General features: G+C 44.5%; 1 protein-coding gene across 1 annotated transcript; it reads left to right on the top strand.

Annotated features, from left to right (window-relative positions):
• Positions 1-12,125: 12,125 nt before the first annotated feature.
• On the top strand, positions 12,126-12,729 carry LOC123725232 (cadherin-17-like). The gene is made up of 2 exons (XM_045690344.1): positions 12,126-12,394; positions 12,522-12,729. Exons 1-2 carry the CDS (start codon positions 12,313-12,315, stop codon positions 12,701-12,703), a joined length of 264 nt encoding a protein of 87 aa, XP_045546300.1. The 5' UTR covers positions 12,126-12,312; the 3' UTR covers positions 12,704-12,729.
• Positions 12,730-17,875: the final 5,146 nt, after the last annotated feature.

Here is a 17,875-nt window from a genome sequence, read left to right on the forward strand (position 1 = left end):
ATGAAAACATTTGCATTTCATGTCAAACGCATTAGAGACATAACAAAAGAAAAATGTTTGGTTGTGAACGATTAGCTATTTTGTCAACCACTGCATAGCTTTAAATATAGACTTTGCAGCCTGTTGGTCTAAAATTAGGTTATGGAGCAGTCAAAAAAATACGTTTCCCAGACTAAATCAAAATGTTGGGTTCTCAGGAGTTGAACGCATGCTGAGATCATTGGCACGGCTGTGGCAGCTGAGAGCCAGTTGCTATGTGGTATGTGAAGCCGTAAAACATGCAGTGTTGAGTGGCAACACGAGACCACCAGCATGCTGCTGTTTCATAGGCTGCTCTAGCCATGCCACAGTCACACCATGCCAGGCCAGGCTGCATGACAGTCCTCTACGAAATACAGTCACACAGCACCATGACTAGGATACCATGACCATTCATACCTGACCACGGCTGGGCCAGACACGGGCATTGTGGATCTGGAACAGAGGGCGTCTGCTTCGTGGCAGCCCCTCTGCCAGCAGCTCGTGACACCCTTGAGAACAAACTGTCAGCGGTGAACAAGTTTTCCATAAGGGGGAAAATATCAACGGTCATTATGACACATAACCGCTCACTCAAAAGATTCAAAAGGATTGCCAGATTGAGCTATACATACACGTACTCAAGCATTTACACATCATAGAATGGGTGAATGTTCAATTGACTTTAAATGAGCAGAGCAAATATCCATTACACAAGGCCCAGAGATCTCCTGTGCTTGCAGGGACATATAGTTATCCTCTCAACTTTGATGTAAAAGGTCAACATTTGCCAACACACAGTAAGCAGAAGTTTTAGTTTAACTCCAATCTTACTCTTGCCGAGAATACTAAACTAACAGTCTAATTGTATTGAAGGGGGAATTGTAGATTGAATGAATATTTTTGTCCTTGTCCAACACAGCTCCCTAACCTCCCAGCTCCCTCCACTGACGTGGTGGTGACAGGGGACGATGAGCGGATCTTTTGAGTTGAGGAAGGATTTCTTTATGCCTTGAAGCCTCTGGACAGAGAGAAGCAGCCATCTTACTCTCTGCAGGTTGACAGTCACACTTTTATGGCTGTAACGGTCGTTGTAGTGAATGGACCAAGGTGCAGCGGGTACGTGAATGCTCATGTTTATTTACCAAAACAAAACAAGGAAAACGAACAGACGACAAACAGTCTTGCAGGCAACACACAGCTATGCAAAGAACAACCTCCCACAATTCCCATGACAAACACATTCCTAATTATAGGACCTTCAATCAGAGGCAACGATAGACAGCTGCCTCCAATTGAAGGCCCCAATCCCAATTACCTAAACACAGATCTAAACACCCTAGAACAGACATAGAAATATACAAACATAGATCAATGACCAAAACCCCGGAATACATAAATCAAACACCCCACTACATACACACACACCCCGAACCATATAAAACAAATACCCCCTGCCACGTCCTGACCAAACTATAATAACAAATAACCCCTTTACTGGTCAGGACGTGAAAATGGCATTATCTATGCATGTAGTGATATGTTTACAATACATATGATTAGTCATCCATGCGGTTATTATGGCCATTGGCAAAGATGGAATGCAATGTGACCTATGAGATTGCATGGACGGAACGATATTGTAATCATCGTCATCAAAAATACCATCAAATTGAATGCAATATATTGCAATGATTTGTTTTAATTGGGGTGTATTATCTCTGGCTTGTCCTCAAACAATGTACTGTCTAGCAAGACCAAATGAGACAAGGTATCCTTAGTTAATTACAATCAGATGAGATCTTTAGGCTACCGTGTGTGTCTTAATTAACTTATATTCGCCATTCATACTTACAGTTGCATTTACTTTTAGCTGGAAGTGAGTTCCCCCCCCCCCCAGCTTCTCAGCTGCAATTGACACTCAAGAAAATAATTAGCACAGGATGTCAAGCAATGTCACCCACATTAGCCCAGGATTGAGTGACAGGCATAGCCAGTCATTACAGGAACGGAAGACAGACCTACAGTTGAAGTCGGAAGTTTACATACACTTAGGTTGGAGTCATTAAAACTCGTTTGGAAAGTAGGTTAGGACATCTACTTTGTGCATGTCACAAGTAATTTTTCCAACAATTGTTTACAGACAGATTATTTCACTTATAATTCACTGTATCACAATTCCAGTGGGTCAGAGGTTTACATACACTATGTTGACTGTGCCTTTAAACAACTTGGAAAATTCCAGAAAATTATGTCATGGCTTCAGAAGCTTCTGATAGGCTAATTGACATCATTTGAGTCAATTGGAGGTGTACCCGTGGATGTATTTCAAGGCCTACCTTCAAACTCAGTGCCTCTTTCCTTGACATCATGGGAAAATCAAAAGAAATCAGCCAAGACCTCAGAAAGAAATTGTAGACCTCCACAAGTCTGGTTCATCCTTGGGAGCAAATTCCAAACGCCTGAAGGTACCACGTTCATCTGTACAAACAATAGTACGCAAGTATAAACACCATGGGGCCACGCAGCCGTCATACCGCTCAGGAAGGAGACGCGTTCTGTCTCCTAGAGATGAATGTACTTTGGTGCGAAAAGTGCAAATCAATCCCAGAACAACAGCAAAGGACCTTGTGAAGATGCTGGAGGAAACAGGTACAAAAGTATCTATATCCACAGTAAAACAAGCACTATATCGACATAATCTGAAAGGCCACTCAGCAAGGAAGAGCCACTGCTACAAAACTGGCATAAAAAAGACAGACTACGGTTTGCAACTGCACATGGGGACAAAGATCATACTTTTTGGAGAAATGTCCTCTGGTCTGATGAAAGAAAAATATAACTGTTTGGCGATAATGACCATCGTTACATTTGGAGGAAAAATGGGGAGGCTTGCAAACTGAAGAACACCATCCCAACCTTGAAGCAATGGGGGTGCAGCATCATGTCGTGGGGGTGCTTTGCTGCAGGATGCATCCCTTCACAAAATAGATGGCATCCCGAGGAAGGAAAATTATGTGGATATATTGAAGCAACATCTCAAGACATCAGTCAGGATGTTAAAGCTTGGTCACAAATGGATCTTCCAAATGGACAATGACCCCAAGCATACGTCCAAAGTTGTGGCAAAATGGCTTAAGGACAACAAAGTCAAGGTATTGGAGTGGCCATCACAAAGCCCTGACCTCAATCCCATAGAAAATTTGTGGGCAGAACTGAAAAAGTGTGTGCGAGCAAGGAGGCCTACAAACCGGACTCAGTTACACCAGCTCTGACAGAAGGAATGGGCCAAAATTCACTCAACTTATTGTGGGAAGCTTGTGGAAGGCTACCCGAAACGTTTGATCCAAGTTAAACCATTTTAAAGGCAATGCTACCAAATACTAATTGAGTGTATGTAAACTTCTGACCCACTGGAAATGTGATGAAAGAAATAAAAGCTGAAATAAATCATTCTCTCTACTATTATTCTGACATTTCACATTCTTAAAATAAAGTGGTGATCCTAACTGACCTAAAACAGGGAATTTTACTAGGATTAACTGTCAGGAATTGTGAAAAACTGAGTTTAAATGTATTTGGGCTACGGTGTATGTAAACTTCCTACTTCAACTGTAAATTAAGAAGTCGATATTTGCCATTTGAGTAGCAGTCTTAGTGAAAGAATGCTATTTCCTCCATGCTTAATTTAGATCTCCGTACGACATTCCTAATAAAATCTTACCATTTTAGATTGGAGGAAATTGGTGAGAAATACTGTATACGTAAAGGTGAGAGAACAATGTCTTCATAAAGTATTGGAGACATTTTTGACATGTTTTGAGGTGCACGTTTAGATACTAAGTGCTTGAAACCTTGTGGGCTTTTCGCAGGTGTCCTTCTCAGCAGGAGTCAACTAACCTGGAGTAGAATCAATGAGACAAGATTGGAGATTTTGGTTAGAGCTGCCCTGCCCCATAAAAAACACTCACAAAATTTGAGTTTGCCATTCACAAGAAGCATTGCCTGATGTGAACCATGCTTCGAACAAAAGAGATCTCAGAAGACCTAAGATTAAGAAATGTTGCCTTGCATAACACTGGAAAGGGTTACAAAAGTATCTCTAAAAGTCAGTCCACTGTAAGACAAATTGTCTATAAATGGAGAAATTTCAGCACTGTTGCTACTCTCCCTAGGAGTGGCCGCCCTGCGAAGATGACTACAAGAGCACATTGCAGAATGCCCAATGAGGTTAAGAAGAATCCTAGTGTCAGCTAAAGACTTACAGAAATATCAGGTAGATGCTAACATCTCTGTTGACGAGTCTACAATATGTAAAACACTAAACAAGAATGGTGTTCATGGGAGGACACCATGGAAGAAGCCACTGCTGTCCCAAAAAAACATTGCTGCACGTCTGAAGTTTGCAAAAGAACACCTATTCTGCGGACAGATGAAACTAAAGTTGTGTTGTTTGGAAGGAACACACAACACTATGTGTGGAGAAAAAAAGGTACAGCACACCAGCATCAAAACCTCATCCCAACTGTGAACTATGGTGGAGGGAGCATCATGGTTTGGGGCTGCTTTGCTGCCTCAGGGCCTGGACAGCTTGCTATCGTCGACGGAAAAATGAATTCCCAAGTTTATCAAGACATTTTGCAGGAGAATGTAAGGCTATCTGTACGCCAGTTGAAGCTCAACAGAAGTTAGGTGATGCAATAGGACAACAACCCAAAAGACAGAAGTAAATCAACAACAGAATGGTGTGAACAGAAGAAAATACACCTTCTGGAATGGCACAGTCAACCCTGACCTCAACCTGATTGAGATGCTGTGGCATGACCTCAAGAGAACGGTTCACACCAGACATCCCAAGAATATTGTGGATCTGAAAAAGTTTTGTAAAGAGGAATGGTCCACAATTCCTCCTTACCGTTGTGCAGGTCTGATCCGCAACTACAGAAAACATTTGGTTGAGGTTATTGCTGCCAAAGGAGGGTCAACCTGTTATTAAATCCAAGAGTTCACATACTTTTTCCAACCTGCACTGTGAATGTTTACACGGTGTGTTCAATAAAGACATGAACAATTATAATTGCTTGTGTGTTATTAGTTTAAGCAGACTGTGTTTGTCTATTGTTGTGACTTAGATGAAGATCAGATAAAATGTTATGACCAATTTATGCAGAAATCCAGGTAATTCGCCATTCAGGAGAAAACATTGTTAGTTCACAGAAGGGATTTTAATTTATGACACATCCGTGAGTTTATTTTTCAATACATACTGATGAGTGATGCTTGCACTGTCTGAATCTTCATGACATACAGAAATAGCATCACTTGAACTATCCACATGTCTCTAGTGAAGGACATATACGCTATGTGTATTAGAAGTAGAGGTGATGAATAGTACTTCCTTTTTTTATTGGAGTCTTACTACAGTCTGACCTTGGGGCTATTGTGGGTTAGTTCTTTGAGTTTTTGCGTCAGAGATGACTCAAGCGTCTGGATTTATGTGACCGAGGGGACTCGCGTTTGAGTGGATGAACAGAGGGAGCTGTGTGCGTGCGTGAGCATCACACCAGCAGATAATAGTGGGTTACCATTGATTACATTGTGACATGACCTTCAGGAAATGATAGAGCAGACTTTACATCGAGAATATATTATAGTAATAACCCCATAAAGTGTGCCTCTATTCAAATGAACTACCCCATCCCCATGAATATGTTAAACAACTAATGTTTTTACCAAATGTAAAATGATGTTAGAATAAAGTCAGAAGGTTCTCATAATTGAATCAAGATTGTCCAGGAGGAATACTAGCATTTGAACTGAGTAAGGATGTTTCACTATAAGAACTAGCCATTGTCATCCTTGCTTATGATTGACTAGTCAAATCACAGTGTGAATGTACAACAGCTGTACAGAAGCTTGTCCATCTTTCTCTTGGCTAGGGATCTCATTCATGCAAGTGGGGGGCATCTGACCGTGACGACCGTAACACAGCCCGGGCTGACCTGCGCATCAGCCTGACGGACCAGACCCCCGGGATCCCCTCCAGTCACATGTTCTTCATAGACTGTGACCGGCGAGGTGTCTCTCACTGAGGACAGTGAGTTACAGGCCCCTCAGTCAGCTGCCCTGTTTAATTCAATATAGTATTGTCTTACGTTTCTCCGTTCACTGTTAAACAAATTACTTAGTACACCCCTTCTCAATCCACATACACACACGGGCACACACACACACGCATGTACATATGCACATGCACGTACAAACACACACAGTTAACTAATCCGGGCAGTGCTGGTGCTATTTCTGGACTTCTGGTTACCATGGTGCCCCTGTGTTACAGCTTGACTGAAGCTAGACAACACTAACAACCCCAATCCACCCCATTGGCTGCCACTATAGGGCCATTAAATGTGAAATTGTCTAATTACGTCTTTATGACTCTGATGGCCTTGTTTGTGGGTTATTAACAACGTTTTGTCGCTTTTTTTCAACTCGCTGTCGGTGAACAACAGAATGCAGCTCCAGGGCTCCCTGGATCGTAGCAGTCCTCCATTCAATTGAAGAGACACATTATAGCCGCCAAGCAGGGCTTTACATTTTACAGGTCAGCTGTGCGTTTCTGTGCACTGAGTCGTATCCTATAAAATCAGACGGAAAACACTTTCAGTTAAACACCTAATATGCCACCACAATCATTCAACAACCCAATTTCTCTCCTTGTTTATTTCATCCTGCCCCACTTCTGCAGGTTACTGTATATTCAACTGCTATATATAGCCTATACCATACGGCCCCCGGTTATCATTATATATGATAATAATCATGGCGTACGCTACTGCTGACCTCAAGGATTTCTTGTGTGTGTTTGTGTATATGTGTCTAAATGTCTGATTGTAATATATTCATGTGTGTGTGTGTGCGTGTGTGTGTGTGTGTTCCAGGGGCTTCCACCCTGGACCCAGAGATGTGTGGCCGCTACAAGCTGTCAGTGATGGTGAAGGACATGGGGGGTAAACCCAACACTTTCTTCTCCACGGGCAGTGTGACGGGAAACACCTGGTCGTCACCAGACCCTGTTCGCCTCCAGGAGAACCTCCCTGGCCCCTATCCCATCCCCATCTCACAGGTATAACCTTCCTGGCCCCTACCCCATTCCCATCTCACAGGTATAACCTTCCTGGCCCCTACCCCATCCCCATCTCACAGGTAGAACCTCCCTGGCCCCTACCCCATCCCCATCTCACAGGTATAACCTTCCTGGCCCCTACCCCATTCCCATCTTACAGGTAGAACCTTCCTGGCCCCTACCCCATTCCCATCTCACAGGTAGAACCTTCCTGGCCCCTACCCCATTCCCATCTCACAGGTACCTCCCTGACCCCTACCCCATCCCCATCTCACAGATAGAAATTTCCTGGCCCCTACCCCATCCCCATCTCACAGGTAGAACCTCCCTGGCCCCTACCCCATCCCCATCTCACAGGTATAACCTTCCTGGCCCCTACCCCATTCCCATCTCACAGGTACCTCCCTGACCCCTACCCCATTCCCATCTCACAGGTAGAACCTCCTTGGCCCCTACCCCATCCCCATCTCACAGGTAGAACCTTCCTGGCCCCTATCCCATCCCCATCTCACAGGTAGAACCTCCTTGGCCCCTACCCCATCCCCATCTCACAGGTAGAACCTTCCTGGCCCCTACCCCATCCCCATCTCACAGGTAGAACCTCCTTGGCCCCTACCCCATACCCCATCTCACAGGTAGAACCTTCCTGGCCCCTACCCCATTCCCATCTCACAGGTAGAACCTTCCTGGCCCCTACTCCATCCCCATCTCACAGGTGACATAGTATCATGCTCCTTCTCCATCCCCATCTCATACGTGACACACAGTGATGCTTTCAGCGATCACAGTGATATCTGTATTATCCTGCAGGTATCCTGTATATTCCTGCAGGTGTCCCTACACAGGTGTCCTTTGCCTCTAGTCTAGAATAATGGAAAGCGGTCATCTGACAAATGTCAAACACTGTGAACTTTCATCCAATGTTGTTTTTCGACTGTTCATTCTAAAATGTCATTATGTAATGGAATTGGTGAAGCATCAGGATACTGCTGTTCTGTTGTTGTCTTTTTAGTCCGTCCGTCCGTCATCGTCCCCCCCCCCCCCCGGGCTCTCCTCACCGACCAAAGTGTGCATTATTAATGTCACTCATACCCCTAGGCTTTCCCCTGCCTGAGTCCCTGTAGCCTGAGGTTCCGTTCCCACTGTTGGTGTGTGTGTGTGTCTCTGTGTGTGTGTGTGTGTGTGTGCCATAATGTCGAAGATTGTTCAATCAAACCTACATTTGTTTCTGACTTGGTGGTTGTGATTGAATAGGGATCAGCACCAAATCACTAAAGCTGTGTAAATAACTGGAAACATCTGACATTATCAAAAAGAGGAAAACAGGAAGTTCTGTTACTGCTCAGTACTATGGATCTTATCTGCATCTCTATCAACATTGATTAGTCTGGAAAACGATAGTCTATTTTCTATATGTAGGTACTTACAACAATAGAACAATAGTCTGTTTTCTAGTTATAGGTACTTACAACAATGGAACATGGTCAGAAATGCAAACTCAAGACCTCAAGACAGCAATGCAAACTCGAGAACATAAAGTCATGATTTGCTGTGAATATGTGTATTTCTACATTTCATTGTGGTCTGTGGGTGTCGCCACAGTAACTCCCCTCCTCCTCCTCCTCCTCTTCCCCCTCTCCTCCTCCTCTCCTCCTCTCACTCACGCCAGCTCCATCCGCCCACTGAAAACGTGTGGACTCAAAACATGTGGTATCAAAACGTGGGCAGATTTGATATTTTTTCACATTTTCAATGCCAATTTACCAACCTAAAATGTGGACAGGCCAAATCTCAAACAAGTCATACAAATCTCTGCCTGAACATGTGAGTGTGTGAGTGTGTGAGTGTGAGTGTGTGAGTGAGGTAGTGAGTGAGTGAGTGAGTGAGTGAGTGAGTGAGTGAGTGAGTGAGTGAGTGAGTGAGTGAGTGAGTGAGTGAGTGAGTGAGTGAGTGAGTGAGTGAGTGAGTGAGTGAGTGAGTGAGTGAGTGAGTGAGTGAGTGAGTGAGTGAGTGCGGCTCAGGTTTAAAGCATGGCTCAGGTTTAAAGTGCAAGACTACTCTGTCCTTGAGATTCTCAAACCCTCATAAAAAATATAATCTGCTTGTCAAAATGCTATTACTATATTACAATTAATTAGGCTATAACTTGTATTGTAGGGGCAGAACATAACACCATATCTGCATGTCCATGTAAAGAGGTAACAGTATAGAATCCACCACTGGTCGACCGTGCCTACATGAGGGGAAAAGCCTCTCTCCAACCTCTCTGCCTTTACCACCATGTGTATATAGGTGGTAGGACTCACAGCTGTGCTGTTACCAAACAGATGGGGGGTCATGATGAAAGACTCTGAGTATAGCTGGGAGCCCTTTACTATCGGCAGTATGGAAAGTCATTTCTCTACTCAGTGAAATGTTGTGCAACACTTATGCATTATGGTGATGGGTTTCTCTTACATTATGCATTTTTCTTTCAAAATATTTTCCTTCAGTCATTGATATTGATATAGGTGCACTTTGGTTGTTGATCTCAAGAAGCATTGCTCATCTTTGGGCATTTTTGGTCTTTTTCCAAAATAACAATTAGGCTAAATCAAGGCAGGAGAATTCCACATTGTGCATACTTCTTATACATGTAAGTCAGATTTGTAAAATGAAATTGCTGTATTATAAATACAGTCGTTGTGCACTTAAAGAGCAAATTACACAACTTTTCAACCTCATTTTCATTATCTCCAGCACAGTACCAGTGTCTACAAATGTGAAAACAGCGCATTTCTATACAAAGTTAAAAGGTTGTACATGATGACATCATCAAAGGTGAAAACATTTAAAAATTTTGATTTTCAAACGCTATGAGAATTTCTTGATGACGTGATGAGCAAGAAAATACCCTCCCTCTGGCTAGAAACTCGTATGTTTTGAAAATCACTGATGTCACAGATTTAAAAAAAAAGTAGGACCTTTCTTCTTATCTTTTTAACCACAGGTCATAGAAGCACGCCGTTTTCACATATGTAGACTGGAGCTAATGAATATGAGGTTGAAAAGTGGCGGAATTTCCCTTTAAGACTGCTTATTCACAAGGTGACATAGAAGACAGAGCGTGCACCGCAAGCTGTTAAAAAAGCAATGAAAGCAAAACCGTACGTCAGCTACGGTGTACTCTACTCATCCATTTTTAGAGCAACCAAGTCATTAATCACGTTGTTATATACTACATCTCTTCAAAGCACTGAGGCCCTGAAACACCATAACACTGGTTATGAGAAGTCGTGAGAAGAGGGACTTGTATATACACAGCCTCAGCGTTTGGGGAGCCATCTCCAAAACAATGGAGTGGAGTGTGACAGTGGGTTGAGGAGATGCACATGCCCCCTGTGTCTCTGCCAGTGACCGCTCCTTCTTGGGCGCTGTTTCATGGGGTCCTCTGAGCTAATCATACAGCTCCCTGTCCGGCCCTGTGCTTTAAATCAGTGGAACCCCCCCCCCCCCCATACAACATGTATGAGCTTTTGTACATTGACTCAGCACTTTATAATTTAAACACCTCACAGGTTTTTACTAAACATCAGGGTTTCCCTCTCTAGTAAAGCCTAGGTATCTATGCTTTACTAGAGAGAGAGAGAAGGAGAGAGAGAGAGAGAGAGAGTGTGGGAACAGCTGAAGGGGGGCTCAATCCTACAATCCTGCAGTGCAGAGAGACCGTTGAATTGACTATGTTCAGTTTATGAGCTGTTCTGTGCCTTCCCTGCTTCCCTGTGCTGTGTCTAGGTGAAGTGGAGTGGGTGGGTCTGGTAGGGTACAGCCAGGAGGGGGAATTCCCAGAGATGCTGTTCACTGTCAGCAGAGAGGGAGTCATCTCTCTCAATGCCCCACTGGAATAACACAGTTTTCATTCATATTGTATCGTACCTCCTTGTCTTTAACATATAGTAAGGACTTGTTAGGGCTGTGAACGCATAGTCCTGTCATGTGATGTACGGCATTACACTGTAAGGACAGAGGAAAATCGGGGGTAAACAAGAAAAGGAGGATCATGACTCAAATCACAACGTGTCTTTTTTCCTCCTCGGCAGTTTTCCAAAAAGCTAAGCTCCAAAGCTGTACAGGATTAGATAAACATCCATTTTGTTGGCGCAGGTTGACTTTGGGGTCATCCTGCAGAGTAGCAAGCAACGTGTTTGGCCAGAGACCTTAACTGCTCACTGGATGTTCTGTTTCTACAGAAAGCCCTCGGAGAGTCTATTCTGTCTGAACTATACCTATAGTACAGTAATTATAAAGCCAGATACACCCCCTCTCCCCTCCTTATCCTCTCTCCCTGCCTGGCAGTGACTGTCACCTATCATGATGGAGCTGTCATGTTCCAGCATGCATCACACATGAGTCACAGCCTATTGATCCACCTCCTCACGCAACACAACACGAGTGAGGCAGTCCAGGTTCCCTGATTGAGATGGTTCCACGCTGACTGACTGAGACTCATATGTCAGTGCCATGTGACTCTTACAGCTGATGGAGGGAAGAGGGAGGAGAGGAGGAGGGGATGCATGCACATGTACAGTACCTCTCGCTTGGTGTTGACAGAGTTGCGTGCCCGTATGATGAATCATCTCTGGACGTGTCAAAGAAGGCGCTACACAAGCAAAATGGCTCAGTGCTGTGAGCTGAATAGCAGTCCAGGAATCAATGGACACACTGAGTGTTAGCACTGTCCCTGCCTATCGTTCACCTAATGGCTTCATCTTCTAAAGACTGGTCAGAGTGAAAGGGGAGAGAGGGGGGAGCAATCTGCACTCTAAAAAAGCAATTTCATTCACACACATACACCCCACACACCTCCCATCCCCCTATCTATTCTAAGAAAGCTCAATAAATAATGAATACAAAATCGTTGGGGCTTTATCTCAGACTGTGGTTCCAGTGTGTAATTGTGCATCGCTCAATACAGAACATGAAGCTCTTTCCAGGGCTGAGAACTGGCGCTTTGTGTTATTCCAGTGTGACTGTCTGTGGTCTCACTGTGCGTCCACACAGGGAGATTTGATCTGGACACTTTGTGAAAGCACATGACACCATGTGGCTCTGTCTGATAGTTCCAGATCAGCATCGTGGTGGAGCGTCCGGACGGCAGGGAGATCGCCAAGCCTGTGGAGCTGAGAGTGATGGCGGGCGATGCCAACGACAACAGGCCCACGTTGCCTACCACACAGTACCACACCGTGGTCAAGGAGCTCGCCCCATGGGGTGAGGCGCAACCCTCGGAAATTCAGCAGGATGCTCAAAATAGGATTCTGTGTTTCTCACTTGAGGGTTCAAAGAAAATGTGTTTTTGCCCACACACTAATCTGTGAGGACTTTGCTCTTTTCCCAGGGACAGAAATCCTCACTGTTCAAGCAGCCGACAACAATGATCCGAAAACCGATAACGTGAGAATCTTCTACCGGCTGGTTGGCCAGATCCTAGAGAGCTCTCGTGCCTTGTTCCAGGTGGACCGTGACTCTGGGGTCATATCTGTGCAGGCAGGCAACCTGGAGGGAGCCGCCCCACAGTAAAAACACTGACCATCACTGCTGAGGACGCTAAAGGTGACCAACGGTACTGCATGGCAATGTGGTTCTGTGGTGTTAGAGAGGGATTACTTCCACAAAGATAATGTATACATAGTACAATGTCAAGATAATCCAGAGATACTCTATAGTAGTAACCTATTGTGATATGTAGACAGGGGTAGGGTAAATGAGTTTTAGACTGGCAGATGTAATGCTGGAGGTTTTCCCTCTGCTTCTTCTGAGGAGAATATTGTTTAAATATGACACTGCAGTGACTGATGATCATGATTAAGACTGAAGGCATCAGTATGACAGAGGCATGCCAAACTAAGTGACTCACTAACGGAGCCTATTTCTCTCTGATGATGATTTCATTTGCAGGCTTAAACAGCTCCTGTACTGTGGTTGTGACAGTGCAGGACGAGAACAACAACCCACCCGTCTTCACTCAACACGAGGTACCTTTACCCAGGCTGAAGAAAGGACTGACAGCGTGATTTTTGGTTTGGGGGATAGAAGTGATTCAGAGCACTCATTGCAAATCTATCTGCTTATACAATATATTCGTTTTTTCTTTTCTGTTGGATGGCTGCTGTGTGAACTCTCCCTCCAGGTCACTGATTTGATTTCCCAGAGGGGAGAGAGATGGAGTGCTTTTAGGGGGATCCAAGCTTTAATCTCAGGCTTATAGAAATGTAGGACCTTCATTTGAGCCAGTTCGCTACAGCAGTAAAGTAATCCTTCAGCAACAGAAAATGTGAATTATTACGTGGATTATTATTAATGGACAATGAATTAAGTCAAGTCTGAAATGTAAAAGTGGTAGTTACAAACTTCAGAAGCAAATACACTACACGTTTTACATTTCCTGCATTGCAGGCAAGTTCTCCTACAACAGGGTGATCAAATTAATATGCTACATCTGTGGAGATGGAACCATATTATTGTAGGGTTTATTTCTCATTGTGCTCCAAATGGACAATGTTCTCTGAGTTAATCTGAATAAGCCTCAGATGAGTCCTGTGAGAATCCTTTATTTATAGAATAGGCAAATCCCCAACGTCACCATAAGAAAGCTCTAAATGATATCCCTGGCACTTGCGGCAGTCAGAACATTTCACATCTTTATAGGAAAATCGTTCCACTGAGCAATATTTACTATTATGTCTGAGCTCACTGGTTAAAAAAAGCAGTTTTAAATAAAATATGAAATACTTTGTTAAAAGTGGAAAATGCATCCCTTCTAGTACAGAAATGAACTGCATTGTTCTGGAATTTGTCAATAAAAAAAACTCAGAATTGACTCATAAGAGCTCTCATTAGCCGCACAGTGTTGTCATCTCCTCTGGTTCGGGGGGAGTGTCCCTGAGCCTACCAATGAAATGGACCTTAGTCTTAACATAAAGGCTATTTCTGATCTATGACAGCATCTTTTGGAAAGTCAGTGTTTCCAGTGGTCTTTTCCATAGTCGATCCTCATGAATAATGAAGTCACCCCTGAGGTCTCCATGAGACAACATTGGGTTAGCGCTGGCCTCAAGGTATGCAGTGTACGGGCCAAAGATAGACACTTTTCTCACGCATTGTTACGGAACGGAAAACAGTCTACACCCACACCTCCTGAATAATGCAGGAGACAGGATAGTCATCTTAAGATGGGGACGTGACAATGGAACACAAAGCTCTCGTTGTCCTCACTGGTGCTAGACTAAGTCAATGAAAACCCCAACTGTGCTTGTTATGTTCAGATGCTCTCGGAGTGAGAGAAGGTACTGTTAAGATACAGTAGACGTGCCCTGCCTTCATATTCTAGAGTCATTCCAGAGTCATCCAGTGTCTTCTTCATTGGGTGCAAGCCATGACAAAAGATTTCCAGCTCATTTTGGATTCTCATTTTGGATTCTCTATGCTTCTCAACAAGGCTGTCAATCATGTTTTGAGTCGATTCCAGCCCCAGGCTCATGTTCTCTCACTCTGGCACACGCAAGCACGCACACATTCGCACGCGCACACACACACACGCACGCACGCACGCACACACACACACACACACACACACACACACACACTGAGGTGGAAAAAGCTCTTGAGTGGGTCATGCCAGAGTGCCCCTGCTTTTTCCAGCAACATGTGAACGGGTTTGTAGGGAGCTGTCAGGTGAGTGGTGAGACCCATGGTATCAACGACCCTCTAGCCCGGGCAGGCAGATCAGAGACTCAGCCGCTTCAGTGGAGGGCCACAGTGAGTGGCTGATTAAAGGACTCCCAAGCAGAGAGATAGGAGATGTGTGAATGAAGGTCAACAACAAAGGGCCACAAGGGACATGCCTGCATACACACACCAGACCTGGGTCAAATACATAACCTAGATTATGTCAAATATGTTCAAATATTTGAAATGCACTTGATATGGTTTGCCTGGAACAACGGAACCAATGGAGTAGTCCTAAAAATGCAAATTCCAAGCTAAATCAATCCAATACTAAATAAAATACTTTAAAACTATTTCTCAATCAATCACATTTATTTTATTAAGCCCATTTTCAGCCGTTGTCACAAAGTGCTTTACAGACACCCAGCCTAAAACCCCAGAGAGAAAGCTATGCACATAGTAGCCCCTGCTTCATTATCTTTTTCTTCCCCCCCTCCTCTCTCCCTTTCTCCTCTTCACCTTTTTCTCTACCTCCTCCCCCTCTCTCTTAGTACGGCCCCTTCCACCTGGCAGAGGATGCTCCTTTGGGAGCCACGATAACGGCGGTGTTGGCATGGGATGCTGATGAGAGGGGAGGAGACAGCTGGCAGGTGAGTTACAGGCTGGAGTCTGGCAATGAGGAGGTGTTCACGCCGGTCACAGACAAGCAGACCAATGAGGTTTCACTCATCCTCTCCAAGGTATGGCAATCTCCCTCATTCAACAGTCTCTATTCTCTCTTGTTCATTCACAAATAAGACACAACCCAGAGAGCCCTAGACGTCAATGAATAGGATGCATTTTAACATGATCTCAGCATGGTAATAATAACTACGTAGAAGTATTCAATATTGACTCAAATAATTATGCATTTTGGTAAGGAACCATAAGGAAAAGATACATGCATATTGAACCTTGCTTTGTATATCACTTTCTGTGTCTCTTCATACACGCACATGTGGGTATTTCAACGGCACGTGTCCCAAAAATAAGCCGCGACACAAACAATAGTTTATCCCCAAATAATCTGAGCCCATCCCTGGGGTGTCTCTCTGGCTCTTCCCTGGTCTCCTGTAATCCCCTCCACGCTCCCAGCCCCGTCCCCAGCACCGCCCTGCCTCAGCTCTCTCCCCTGGCCTGGACAGGAGGGCTTTGGAGAAAAAGAGGGAGTGTTTGTCATTGTTTGTGTACCCATTCTCTGGAAGCGGGGCAACTATGTTCTACCTCTATATGGGAGTAGAGGAATGTTACCTATATTCCACAGAGGTAAACCAGGAGTTGCCTCCGGTATTGTCCAAACTGATACAGGACTGGAGCACAACCCCTTTGCATTGTCTCTGATGAACTCTGTCATGCAGTAATGATATCAAATGTAGGCCAGTACCGTATAAGGCTCTGACATAGGCCTACTGTAGCCAATTTTGAAGCACCATATGGTGTATATTTAGTGCAGGAGTTACAGGCTTAAAGCCAGCCAACGACCGTCCGTCTGATAAAATAGCTTGTTAGTACATCTGAGCATGCTCACTAATATGTGACCTTGTGGCGAGACTGAGACAACACAGAGGGTTGTCCCGTTGTCTCAATAACAGCAGCTTGTACAACGTCTAACTGAATAGTGACACAGTGCCATTAGTCTGTAGAAAGTCATTACCTGTTTACCACACAGGCAAGGGCACCGCTAACTAAACACTGGCTAATCTGTCTCTCTGGTGCTGTGCTACGGTTGTTTTGATAGCGTGAGGATCATATCAATGAGAATATTCAGCTCCTGCTGTGCTGTAGGCGGATGTGTCCGAGGTTGGGTGTATCATGCTAATCCACGTGACCTGGCCAGGAAAAACTCCAGGCCTTTTTACCAGACCCATGTCAAGCACGTGTTCTGTTGAAATGTCTCCTACACGCATACATACAGTACCTGCCGTCATGAATGGTGAATGAGAGAGGATGGCGTCGAAAAGTGTGTGGTCGGTGGCCGTGTGCTAGGTGGCAGGGGCACATAGCTGATTCAATCACACACACACACACACACACACACACACACACACACACACACACACACACACACACACACACACACACACACACACACACACACACACACACACACACACACACACACACACACACGGGACTACTTCTTTGATCTTGATATGAAAGAGGGGTTCACTAGTAATCGTCTCCTTTTTAAACCCATTGAGCTGGAGACTCATGCTTCAAGTGTCCCCATTACCTAGTGGGCCACCCTCCACACAGCAACTTAAGGCCAGCAACAGCAGCTGAGTGGTGTTTGGATTCTTCTGGTTGTTGCCTGATACAAACCTGCACTTCACTTCCAGTCAGCACCATTAGTCACTCCAACACTGATCAACGTCTGTGTTTTTTCTCTAGCAACAGAGGTAGCTATTTGCGCCAATCGACATGTTATGAGCAACAGCAATCACTTCATTTCACCAGAACGTAGACAACACAGGGGATACAATCCTGGGCTCTGACCTCACAGAGTAAGCATAGCAACGGCTGTCCACTAAACGGGATTCTCCATCACACTCAGGATTCATGTCAGGTGACACTTGAATCAAATGGCCGTCCCTGTCATTCCAGTTTCCATTTTACAGTGGGAATAAAACTCCTCTCTGCCGGAAAAATCAGCTTGTCTGACGGCATTATGCAGGTGACGGTATTATAGAGGCCTTGTTTAGAGTCACTGTGTATTGTTCCACAACCCTCTCCTTTCCAGTAGGATCAGTCTGTAAATCTGTGGAACACGCCGATTAGCAGCAGACATATGCAGGCTCTTTCTGACCTCCTGTGTTTGCAACATGAGCTTAATACAATCCCATGCCTCTGTTGGAGGGGGCAGTTCGATATTTTGCTCAGTCTAAATGAGCAGCCTGGGTGGCTCATGGAGTGCTGAAATGGCATATTCACAACACATTCATTGATTGCTTTTTTTGTTTTTTAGATGAAGTCTGCTGTTTTCTG

The sequence above is a fragment of the Salmo salar genome, chromosome ssa11, assembly GCF_905237065.1.
Source record: "Salmo salar chromosome ssa11, Ssal_v3.1, whole genome shotgun sequence".
In the NCBI taxonomy this organism is placed as follows: domain Eukaryota; kingdom Metazoa; phylum Chordata; class Actinopteri; order Salmoniformes; family Salmonidae; genus Salmo; species Salmo salar.